Source organism: Cavia porcellus, unplaced genomic scaffold (assembly GCF_034190915.1).
Source record: "Cavia porcellus strain 051 isolate PalLab524CR breed Dunkin Hartley unplaced genomic scaffold, mCavPor4.1 scaffold_22, whole genome shotgun sequence".
Classification (NCBI taxonomy): Eukaryota; Metazoa; Chordata; class Mammalia; order Rodentia; family Caviidae; genus Cavia; species Cavia porcellus.
The window spans coordinates 5783192-5796412 of NW_026947505.1; the positions used below are offsets into that span (position 1 = coordinate 5783192).

Genomic DNA, 13221 nt, shown 5'->3' on the forward strand with positions numbered 1-13221 from the left:
CATCCAGTATAATCCCAGCTACTCAGAAAAATGAGGCAAGAGGACTGCAAAACTGAGGCTCAGCTGAGCAATTTAGCAAGACCCTGTTACAAAAAGAGGGTGGCGGGGAGGGATGCAGGTCATTGGTAGCTTGGGGTTCAGTCTCCAGTACTCAAAAAAATGAAATACCCTATGTCCATCTGATCCACAACCATAAAATCAGAAGACCTGGAAATCTCTATAGTTCTTGAAACTAAAATAGCAAATCAACTATATTAAGTTCAAAGGAATTAGAGAAGAAAAACAGTCCAATGGATTAAGATCTCAACCAATTTCAAAAAAGAGAGAAAATAGAAAATGTAATAGAAGGTAATAGAAAATGTAATAGAATTTTGTATCTCAGTACTGAAATATTTAGAAAAATTTGAGAGTTAGTTAATATGAGTTTTGATTAATTACCGTCATTGTATATAATTAACAAACTGAGCAGGAGAATGATTGAAAAGCTTATGGAAACAAAAGAAAATATTCTGCCTTGTAGTGTGAAAAAAATAAGCATGTGCTGTGAAGAAAAAAAACACTTTAAACATTAAAATCTAGGCAGATTAGAAATGCAATAGTGGGCTGGGGATTTAGTTCAGTGGCATAAGCGCCTGCCTTGCAAGTGCGTATTTATGAGTTTGATCCCCAGTACCAAAAAAAGAAAGAAAGAAAGACAGACAGACAACAGTGTTTCCCTAAGCCAGTGGTGGTGAACCTATGGCACATGTGTGGCAGGGGGCTGTTTGTATCACTGAAAGCTCTAGAAGGTTTGCCGTTACTTCAAGTGGTTACAACAAATCCACACTCTTGACTCTGTAATACAAGCATTTCACCACAGAGATCACCACCTTGTGCAGCTCCTCGGCAAGTCCATTTGTAAGTCAACGGACATACAATTTATTTTTGAAAGAATACAAAGCTGACCCAAATAAGTGCTCTAATACGAGATTATCCAACATGCTCTGGGAATCCAGAGGAAATAGAGATTCACTCTAATTTGGAGGAAAACAGGAAATTATAGAACATGACCACAGGATAGCTTTTATGTAGGTCTTCAAGGATGGGAAAATCTTAAAACTATTAGATCCTATTTCTATTATGTATATTCACAGAAAACAAACTACATCAGCAAAAAAAATTCCATAAAAAACTATCTGTAACTCTACCACCTAGAAAAAATGCCACTGTTAACATGCTTTACCAAATCATCTGTTCTTTATTTATTTTGGTGCTAGAATTGAACCAGGGCCTTCTGCATGCTAAGTATGTGCTTTGCTGCTGTCACACGTCCCCAGATAATAGTGACATTTTCGTATTTGTAGAGAGATGTGATTTTATAAGAAACTGGCAATTTACTGACAAATGTTTCACAATATGTTGTAAACCTATTTATACCCTCCCAGAATTTATTTTCAGTTCATCTATCTTTGTATGCTTGTATCTTACAAGCCAATTAATCATTTTATCAACCTCTCCACATTTTTCATTTGTTATTAGGGATATTCAAGATATGTTAAAACATCATATATACACACATCTTTTGACTCCTCACCAGATTATTTCTTTGGGAAGAATTCTCCAGAGTAGAATTGCTGAGGGTTTGCCTTATAATCTAGCATCTGTTGTACAAACCCTCCAGCCCGCTGATGGTGAACAGACCACATGTATGCCAAAGCAGGCTGTCTCTACCACTGAAAGCTCTACAGGGCTCCCCATCCCTGCTCTAGACTCTTTCTCCTTCTAGTTACTGCACCACCTTTCTGCTTCATTTGCAAGTAGAGTAAGTCAAAAGTTGTTTACCCTCACTGTCTCCAATTCTTGTCCTCCCTTTTCTCACTTAAAATCATTCCAAATCAGGCTTTTTCCCAACCACTCGATCTAAACTGCTCTTCTGCAAATAACCTATGACCTCCCCACCAGCACACACTTGGTGTTGAATCTAGTATTGTCTTAGTGACTTTTCTCTTTCTTCTTGCTGAGACACCATACCTGACCCACAGCAGTAGAGGAGGAGAGGTGTATTCGGGCTCAGTCTGTAGAGGTTTCAGGCCACAGTTGGCTGGCTCCAAGGCAGGGTGACAAGGCACAGGGGACTGGCAGAGAAGGGCTGCTCACAGCATGGTGGACACAAAGCAGAAAGTGTAGAGGGGGGCGCAGGGGGAGGAGAGAGATCCCTCCAGATCTGACCCTCAGTGAGTCACCTCTTCCAACCAGACCCCACCTCAGCAGGTGGGGATAGCAAGTCAGCTACAAACCACCATAATCCAATCACCTTCCAAAAGCCTCACCTAAGAGCCAAGAGGCTTCAGGGGACCTTTTAGATCTGAACCATAACAAACATTAAATTAAACCATAACATTAAACCGTAGCTTTTGAGAGAACTGAGAAATCCCTCCTTCTGGAAGCATTTTCTTCACTTAGACTCTTACCTCATACCATCATCTGTCCCTCAAGAAATATTGTCCACTTGCCCCTAAAATTCACCTAAAATTTCACCATCTCCACTCTACTCCTCTGGCACATTATCTCTCTCCTGAATATTAGAATGTGTCTGCCTCAGCCTTTATATTGGCTGTCCCGCTGGTAGGCAATGTTCCTCCACTCAGCATCTTCAGGGCCTCTTTGTTCTATGCTCAAATATCACTTTCCCTATGAGATTTTAATGATTTCCCACTTCTTTACAACTAGCCCCTCTTTCAGCGTTGGCTCAGTCCTTCTCTTTCTCTGTAGCATTTTATCACCCTCATGATACATATTTTATTTGCATAATTTGTTTCTATTGATTCCCAAAAATGTGTCCATAAAGACAGGAAGTTTTGTGTGGTTTGTTGTCTACAGAAGAGGAGTATTTAATGCTTGTAATCCAGACTTCCAGTTTGCTTCTTAAAAATGAAGGTATTTTAAAGAAGTCGGTAAGGTGGAGAAGGAACAGGCCCTTCTGTGGCTCTAGCGTAGGCAAAGGCTGCTGACATGAAGATGAGCAAATCAGTGTGCTGCTTTCTGGGTGTGTCCGATATGTCAGGGGGAAATGTAGGACTTGAAAATATGATGAAAACTATGGGTGCTCCCCGCAAAAATGCACTTATATATAAAGTCTAGAAAGTCTATCAATCCCTGAAACACACCTAGAGACCACTATGGGCCAGTAGATGAGAATCATAGTGAAGAGAAGCAGCAGTGGAAAAGAAAGAAGAAGATTTTAAAAAAAGGAAGAGGAAGGAGGAGGAAAGACTCATGACCTTCACATAGCAATCACCTGCATGAAAATGATGCCCTTACAGATTAAGAACTAACAACGCCAGCTGGATTACATCAGCATGGCATTGATGGCATTGAAGATGCTCCACCTGAGGAAAGTTGCCAGGATAAATAGGTGGAGAAGAAGGGAGGTGTTGAGACACTGGGACATTATTGAGGCATTGTGGGTTCTCCTTCGAGTTGCTGTTTGAGCTGTTGGTTCTTCTGGAGAAGCTTTGTTCCCCACATCAAGCACTGCTTCCTGGCTCCGGAGGGGAAGATGTGTGCAGCTTGGTCTCCAGGATAAACTGGTCACGCTGGCTTTCTGGCATGTGCCTGACTGTGCCTGTCATCAGAGGAACTCGGGACCTCTGTGTCGCTGAGGATGGCTGTGGTGCCTTCAGGATAGCCCTGGTCTTGTTGTGAGTGTGACTTCTTGGCTCCAGCGTAGAACCCTCATCCCACCAGCACAGCTCCTTCAGCCCGCTGGCATGGACTTTCTGGCTTTCACTGCTGACCTTTGGGCCCTCCCATCATGGATCCATAAAGAGACTGGTGTGAGTCCTTGTGGGCTCTGGACCTCCAGTTGGACTCGTGGGAGGCATTGTCATGAGTTCTGGGTTTTTATCTGGACTCGTGGGACATTGCTGTGGGATTTAGGCCCTTGACTAAATATTCTACGTCTTTGGTGTTGCAGATAGATTTCCTGCATTTTCCTGTGTTAACTCCTGGTGACCATCATAAAAATAATATTATAAACTCCATGTCCTGATTCTAATTATTTTCTGCACAACCCCTAACTACAACAGATGCTTAGATGAGCAGATGGGTAGCTGCAACACTGAGTTCTAACATTTTGAGTAAATCTTGGAAGCTGAAGTTTACTAAAGGGAGAAAATTCAACCACCAGGTCTGCTGTGGTGTGAATGTTTCATCTCCAAAGTACAGATGTTGGCTAATGTCCTGGTATTAAGAGGTGGAGCCTTAGGCCATGAGTGTTTCTCCCTCAGAAACAGGACTTTGGCTCTCATGAAACAATGCTTCACACTGCTCCTGGCTAGCTTTCTCCATGTGAGGACGCAGCTAGAAGGCTCACGTAAGAGACCAGGCTCTAGCACCTTGATCTTGGCCCTCCCAGCCAGCCTCTGGAACTGTGAGAAGTAAACTTCTACTTTAGAGCCACTCTCAAATATTCTGTTATTAGACAAAACAGACACAGTGTCTTAAATGTTAAAAAACACGTGGGTAGAATTAAATAGCCCAAAATCAACACGAGAAACATTCACACTGAATGCTTCATATTTTAAATTTGATACCGATTATTTGTAAAGTTCACAAGACAATCAGAAAGAAGTCTATTTACCTACTTGTAATTTGATTTAAAAATATTGAAATCAGCAAACAGTCCATCCAAACCATCTAAGCTATTGTCTGGCTGGCTTGTGTACAACTTTATCATTAGGCAACTTTCATCTAAATAATTCAGTAAAGTAGTATTCATGAGCCCCCACTCTCCCACCAAATAGCCCTTTGCTCTAGAATCATAAGACAATTCAGCCCAGGTAGTTTTTCCTAATCCGATGCATCCCTGGGGAGAGCACAGTAGGGGAAGAAAGAGGGTCTTAGCTCCGTCTATGTAGAAATTGCTATTTCCTCTCTGAAGCCACGCTTTGCACAGTAATGATGCTAACACAGAAACCTCCCTGCCTGAAGTCTATTCTACAGCTGATATTTGATGCCAACCCTTACAGTGAGTGATACAGGCCACAGAAACAAATCCAGATGCACTGTATTTAAATACAGCCAGTCCTGAAGGCTCTGGTTAATTTCTTTTCCCTGTGACCACTCATCAGAACACGAATTTGCCAACAGCCATCAGGCAAACGCATCCACGCTGGACCAAGGCCAACAGCAAGCACCGCGGTGGCAGTCGGGCTGCAAGGTGGAGGGTGCCCGGGCACCACCTGGGTGAAAACATGCGGGGGCTGCTGGGAAGCAGCTGGAGGAGGTTTGGACACGCTGGCAGGGGGACATACGAGTGGCTAACCAGCGAACCAAGCGTGCCTCTCCTGGAGACCCAGCTGCAGGTCTGTACCCACTTTTTTAGCCTTTTTTCCCTGAAATTGGTTGTCTGTATTTATAAGATCTTAAAACTTAGGGGCAACATTTTTATATTATGGATAAGACAAAAAGATGCGTTCACTGATGGGCAGGGTCTAAAGGAAATAGCTTGCAAGTTCTAAGTTTCTTTGCTCATGGAATATTCAAGGGGGACAGCATAAACACACCCTAAAACATTTGCTACATCAACTACACGGAAGAACACCTGAGCCTAGCAGGCGCCAAGTTTTTGCGCCTCCTGCTCGTCTGTGCTCAGGAGCAGTGTCTAGACATACATAAACAAGCGGTTCCCTTTTCCCCTCAGCTGTTTTGTTGTTTTGGTTTGGTTTTGATTCTTAGTTGTTTGTTTTCATCTTTTTGAGACAGGGCTTTGTTATACAGTTCAGGATGGCCTTGAATTCACTTTGTAGCCCCGGCTGGCCTCAAACTCATAGGGCTCCTCCGGCTTCGCCCTCCCGAGTGTTGGGATTACAGGCGTCCACCATCACGCCCAACTACATCATTCTCAGCACTGAAAGGAGCACTGTTTCTAAGAGCAGAACCAAGCATCTTACTTCAGTAGGAGAGCAGGGGGTTAAGGAGCACTGCCTCTCACTAAGACAAGCAGCCGCTGCTTTGCCTGGTCTGGCAAACCACCAAGGAGTCTCCATCTAAAGCAGCATTAAAGGAAAACATTTGTAGAAACTTAAAGCAAAGAACTCTATGACCAGAGGAGAAATGAGTGACATTGCTGAGCTCACACATGCACAAAAAAAAGCAAAATAAAAGCTTAGAAATGCAACTGTAAGGTTGGTATTTAAATCTTCTAAAACCACCTTTTCTAGAAAATTACATATATATACATACATATACATATATATAGCTATATCCTACAGCAGCTAACCTTTAGTTGGATATTTCGCTAAAACACTTCCTGAACAATAAAGCCACTGAGTGAATGCACACATAAGAAAATTAAGGAAAAACTTTGGGCTATTGAGTTAGAACATTTGACTAGAAAAGATATCCTTTCTACATTAAAAACTCCCAACAATTTAACTGATATATCATGAATATGAAGCAAATTAAAGATATCATAGGAAGCTAGTCCTAAAGTCTGTGCAGCTCTTAACTATAAAAGAGTTCATCACAAGAAACTGCCTCAGTCAGCTCCATTGGGAAGACTTCTAATGCCCCAGGGTTCTTAGTATTTGCACAAACAATTCAACCAGTGGGAATCTGATTCCAGCAAGGACTGCTGCTTTTCCTTTCTCAAATTTTTGCAGTAATACCATAAGTGACATAGTTGTGAATACATAAAATCTTTCAAATAGAACATTAAGTATCATTATATGCTGTACATATTGAACTTGTTTTGGGAAATAGAGTTTTTAAAATTTGATGGCCACAACTGATCAGAAACCATTATCCATATTCATATAGAATAAAGAGAAAAAGATAAATTATGAAAAATATTTCCTGGAGAAGAGTTATTGCTTTAAGTACTAAAAGATAATATTAACTCATTTAATAATTCAGATTGTGGAAGAAAACAAATTTCTTTTTGACTCCAATTTGATTTCTTATAATACATTTATTTATGGGTTCATCTCTCATACTTTTATAATCAAAGGAACTTATGTCACAACTAGATTATATGTAAAACAAGTAATCTCTGGTTTAGAAATACCTTATTCATACTCAAAATATATTATTTTTCCTAAAAATACATACGTACTAAACGTTGGCAATGCCAGAATTTATCATCATTATGTTTTCTAACTTGATATAGATTTATAGACTTCCCCTAATTATCTTTGGTATTTTTGGTAAATTTAATCATTTGATTTCTTAAGATATAGGGACATATAAATACCCACTATTCCTCCAACGCTTTACACTCATTAAATCATTTTATTTTCATGCAAATCTTCAAAAATACACGTTACTGTTTCCATTTCATAGAGGAGAAAATCCAGGCCAGGGAGACCAAGTCACAGGGCAGCAGAAGGTCACACTGGAATCTGAAGCCCAAGCTGTCACACCCCAAAATCACTGATGCGCTGATCCTCAAGAAAACCTTTCATTTTTTTGTTGTTTAAGCTAAAATACCTTAAGTCATCTGTTTCCAAGAGCAAACTATCTGGTGGTATAAATATTAAATAAACCATCTAATTTTATTTCAAAGCAATTACACAAAGCTAGATAACCCATTACTTAAGCTAGATAACCCCAGCAAAACATTTGTCCTCATCGAAATCAAGCAGAGAATTCCAGCCCTTCAAATTTCATGAGGTTTTATTTCAAAAAAGCAGATAAAAAGCTTATCATTTTATTTGCTTATTTTAACACAACTAGAAGGTTTTAAAATGTTTTTCCATAAGTGGTAAATATTAAGATTTCCACTTGCTCCCTTATACTTTATATAATAAACTCTTTAATATTTCCATTATTTCTCATAGTTATATTAAAAGTAATGTTTACACAATTACAACAGCACTTTCTTCAAGGTGTTTTCATGCCCTGATGGTGAAGTGTCATTTCATGCTTATTTTTTGCTGTGTTGGAAAGCATGTTTGTGTGCTAATACTACAAAATCAATCTTTCAGGTGACCTAAAAATATGACTCTTTTCCTTAAAAATCTCAAAGAATTTCATATTTACCCTATAAATAGCACAAATTTAAAGAAGATACAAATTTTATTCATTGTAAGTGCCAGCTAACCAAACAACTCACTTTATTTAGATGCACTACAAACATGCAGCCATGTGAGATTTTGCTCCAGCCTTAAAGAACTCCAGGCATATCAAGAGATCCCCCAAGAGCCTCGGTGACTCCCAGCGGACTCTGGGAAGCAGTTGGGTGATGGGGGTTGAGCGCTCACTAGCTGTGAGGCAGGGTCCAGGAGGGAGAGGCTATGCAGGGGCACACAGGAAAGGTTTCTCTCCCTTGTTTGCCACCTTCCTTTGCACAGACCCACCCACCACGACAAGGACTATGCAAGGACAGACTTCTTAAACTGTGAGAACAAATGAACCTCTCCTCCTGCAAGATGTGTCATGGACTGTGTCCTCTCAGTCCCTCAGGATCCTTGTGTGGTGGTAAAACATTAATTCTGGATAAAATAGGCAAGCCCCCCACCCCTCCCCAACAAACAGGTGGTAGACTTCCCAACTCAAATTTATTCCAAGGCCTTGACTTGAGTGGAGACGCTGGGGGCATCATCGGCGTGCGTCTAGGGAGTCTGCACCCACACTGCCTGTAGACTCGCCTAAGGCCCGCAGGGTCAAGCTGGTGCAGGAGGCACAGCTGGAGTACTGTGGAGAGGGCCGCGGTGGTAAGGAGGGACCTCGGGCTGCAGACACCCCGGGCCTCCCCCGCTGCCCTAACCCCCCTCCTTCTCCACCTCCAGGGCACCCAGAAGGCGAGCTCCTCTCAGGAGGACGCCGAGCCCTTCCTGTGCATCCTGCTCCCGGCCACGGTGCTGCTCTTCCTGGCCTTCCTGCTGCTCTTCCTGTCCCGGCGCTGCCAGGCTGCAAGGGCCCAGGGCCAGGGGTTCGGCGTCGACCTCCCGGAGGAGCAGCAGCGACCCGCAGGCGCAGGCCAGGCGACCGCCGAGGGAACCGAGCTGACGGACCTCCTGGCCAGCCTCCCTTGGGCCAGCGAGCGACACTTCGCTTACTCCCCTCTGCAGGCCAACCGGACCCTGCTCCATGCGCGTCCTCCGCCCTCCTATGCGGAGGCCACCGGGAGCCCTGCTGGGCAAGAGGCCCCGGGGGGTTCTTCCGTGTGAACAAGGGTCCCCTTGGCTGCCCCGGCCAAGTCTGCTGCCTGGGACATGGTTTCAAACAGCTCTCAGCCTGTACCCATGAGAACAGAGAAAATGGACCTCGAGAAAGGGACGAAGGGAGCTGGGACCCAAAAGGCCCTAGTGACCGGCACACTCCTTCCAGCTGGCCGGGGTTGGGGAAGCTTGAGGGGTGCCCTCCTAACTAGCCTGTCTTCAAGTTGCTCAGGGGCCGGCCCTAGCAGTTCTCGGGAAGATGACTGGGCTCCCTGTAAATGTATCGTATCACACAAAAACAAGGAGATTCTGTGAGAGTGGAGGAAACATTTTTAATTATTGGTGAGGAACTAGCTTTGAAAGTCAAGAGAAAAATGCTGGACGCCCCAGAGGTGACTGCTTTGTCACTGAATGAACTCCCTCTTTGTGCACCAGTGTTTCTTAGGGTTTTACATCTGGATGAATGCTTCAAGGTCCATGGAGTTCTGGGAGGAGCACAGGACATCTCCAGTGTGCAGGGGCAACTGTGTTGCAAATAATGATCAAATGTGTTTGCTCTTCACAATGAAAGAACAGATGGCAAATGCTAAAAAATAGTAACAAAGCTCTCAGAAGTTACCACCTGTCTAGTTACCACTCTTGCTTGTCATGATTTGCTTGCTAGAGTGGGGGGGGGGTTGGCTTAGTTACACAATAGTACTGACAATAGTGTTACGGGGCTGCTATCACATAGTATCTCATCATATATACCACTGTGGTCATCTGTCATTATATTAGTATGCAGAGCTCCTGCATAATAGGATAACACTGTAACTGAATTTGAATCTACTCTACCAGCATAGAAATCAACTTAACACTGGAAAGTAAAGGTCAAATGTTGGGTAAACAGAAACAGATCCACTTTAACAGAGCCCTTATAAATTACATAATTCCAACTCTGGGTTTACAGACATCAAAACTAGAGTTCAGAGAGGCCACATTGCTTGTGCAATGTTACCTTATAAAAGGCAGAGCTAGGACCACAGGTCCTCCAGGACCTCCCACCAGGTTAGATGTTTTCCCAAAAGCAGCACAGAGTTGAATTTCAGCCAGGACAGGATGGCGGTAGGGTCTGTATGGAGGATAATTGCTAGTGAGTTTTAAAAAGTTTTGTTTTGTTTTTGACAGTATAAAATGCAAATTAGGCAACCCATTGATGATTCCCAATGATCAAAAAATAATGACTTTTAACTTTGTGACATGAACATTTTTGTCATATAGGGAGTATTTTAAACTTTTAGGAAAAAAATGGTCAGCAAAAATAGCCTACATTTAAATGTAATCTAATAGAAATAATGGTTGTATCTTTGAGGACTACAGCAAAAGAAACTAAGTGAAAATCAATTATTTCTTTTAGGGAAATTGTACTGAATGATGTTCTAGTGTTAAGAAAAATAAACAAACATATGGTAATGAAAAAGGCACACAGCCTTTCCGGGTTGCTTTTTTAATGCGAAGAATCTGGTTCTGTTTGAGACACTGCTGATTCTTTCATTAACATTCCTCCTTCTTTGGGTTCAGAGCCCAATTTGCTTCTGTGATCCAGAAACCACCCTAAGGCAGACGGAAGCCTTTAAGACACCAGCAGGGGCATCATATAGTTAATCTTGTCATTTCAATTCCTTTGCCAGGGACTGACCTTCTCTCGGGATTACAGGGAGAGCTGCAAGGGAGGCTTCTCTAGAAAACTTTCCTTAGGATTAAAAACAAATACATGGGAGGAAATACTCTTACTCTGCTGGATGTTATGTGTTCACCTGTGATACCTGGAGCTGCTACAGCCGTCTTACAACCATGAGCTAAGGCATCATCCATGACTGTAAGAGGAAGTACAGAGTAGAAAAACTGTGCATTTATGACATTGTGGAATATTTGAATTAACCAACTGCCTATATTTTAGTGACAGACTATCTTTCCGACAGTTTTAAGCCACTTAAAGCCAGGCTTTCTACATAAAGATAAAAGCATCCCAACCTCTACAATGTCTTTAAGACTACAAAGCACATATATGTCAATGTTTTAAAATGCTCTGATAAAGCCAAGCATGGTGGTGCATGCCTATAACCCTAGCACTCGAAAGGCTGAGGCAAGAGGATCTTTGAAAGTTCGAGACCAGCCTGGGCTACAAAGTGAGCTAAAGCCAGCCTGAACTGCATAGTGAGACCCTGCCTCAAAAAGACAAAAATAAATAAATGAATGAATAAAATGCTGGTAAGACATAAAGTATATGATCAATGCTAGGACTCATTTAAAATGTTACCAGTAGTTTGGGAAAGGAAACATCACATCTTATGGAACCAAACAGAAGCAGAGAAGTTAAACTATAGACTAGAAGTTACTAAACCAACCCTCAAATCAAATACCACTTGTATAACCAGTGAAAAAAGAGTGGTCTTCATATTGATAAACAGTTGATAAAGCATAAAAAGAATATTTTTCTGATACATCAAATTTCAGTGTCTAGAAATGATGTGTTTTGGGAATACAGTCAAAGTTCAGAGTAGGTACAATGGAGATATGACCTTCAGAATCTAAAGGATTTCCTGTCTTGCCCTTCATAGAAAATATTTGCTGGCCCTTGTGATAAACCAGTGCATTACAGCCTCAATTGCCTAATAGAAGCCCTTGGGGACTTTTTAGAAATGCTGCAACCTGCACCCAGCTAGACCAGTTAAATAGAAACCAACCCGTGATTTTAACATGAAACCGCAGTGGAAGTCATTACTCCAGGGACGAGGTGAGCTCAGTGTAGACAGATGTAAGGTAACTGTTTAAGAGAAAACTACAGCTTTTCACTGCATTGCTTATCCAACCTCCCATTTCCTGAGAGCATTTCCTAAGCTCACGCAGCTGCAGGCAGTTTAATTCAGGGTAGGACCTGTGGGCAGGACCTGAGGAAGATCCACGTCACGTCAGCAGCACAATCTTGTTTCAGTGTTGACACAAGTAGCAAATACAGGCAGTGCTGGTTATTAGTGCTCCAGGAAAGACTGTAGAGTTGAGCCTTAACTGCTAAGAAGTATGAGGGAAGAAAAAAAAAATTAGCTGGGAAAAAATAAGGATGAGAAGGAAAAATAATAAAATTGGTTACAAAAATGGGGCCATTTGCACTAAAATCACATCAGACTAGAAAATATGTTTGTCATCATTTTAGGAAAAAGAAAAAGTCTGCATATAAAGACTGTGGGATGGGTCCTAATTTAAAAAGAGAGAAAAAAAACTGACCAAACTGGAAGCTCAACAGCTTTGCTGAGATCCAGTAGAGGCCACAGGCAAACCACTGCCCCCAAAGTTAGACAGAAAGAGATGTAGATAGAGAATCCAACACACCTGAGCAAAAAGCCACATGTAAACACCCAGGAACCAGTCCTGGGGTAGAGTTAGAAACTCCAGGGAGGCATCTGCTGGAGGCTCTACAGTCTTGTGACTCTATCTCAGCAGCCCTGCCAAGGTTCCCACACTGAAGATGAAACAGTTCCTCGTGCTTCTGGCAGGGAAGGCAGCCATGTTGAAATACAGCAGTGTGCTCAGTCCTTCCTCATAAGGCCTCGCCTCAGGAGAAACTGTTTAACCCAGCTTAACCAGGTTTATCAGAGCCTAATTAATTACCTGAGGGAAGGGAATTCCCAGCTCCAGCTCTCTATCCCAAGCTTGAAGGGAAGCACTCAATGCCAGCCCCCTGGAGCCCCCCCAACCCACCTCAGAGAAGAGAGGAAACCTCAGAAGCACTTGTGAAGCCCCACAGCAGAAGCGGAGAAGCAGTCATAGAACTAAAGAACACTGCCTCCCCCACCTGAGTATGAGTTTGAGGGTGTCAACAGAAACTTCTGAAACTGAAAACCAAAGAGAAAAGGAACCTGAGGAGAAGGAACAGAATATCCAAGAACCATGGCACAACAAATAGTGTAACATATGTGTAATGATAATGCTTGAAGGAGGAAGGAACAGAAATATTTGAATAACTGCATAGTTTCCCTACATTAATGTCAGACACCAAACTGTAGATCCAGGAAGTTTAGAGAACATCAAGAAAGGTAAG

General features: G+C 42.3%; 1 protein-coding gene across 1 annotated transcript; it reads left to right on the forward strand.

The window, feature by feature from the left end:
• Positions 1-4875: 4875 nt before the first annotated feature.
• Positions 4876-10602, forward strand: Smim28 (small integral membrane protein 28). The gene is made up of 2 exons (XM_023563253.2): positions 4876-5345; positions 8772-10602. Exons 1-2 carry the CDS (start codon positions 5235-5237, stop codon positions 9150-9152), a joined length of 492 nt encoding a protein of 163 aa, XP_023419021.1. The 5' UTR covers positions 4876-5234; the 3' UTR covers positions 9153-10602.
• Positions 10603-13221: the final 2619 nt, after the last annotated feature.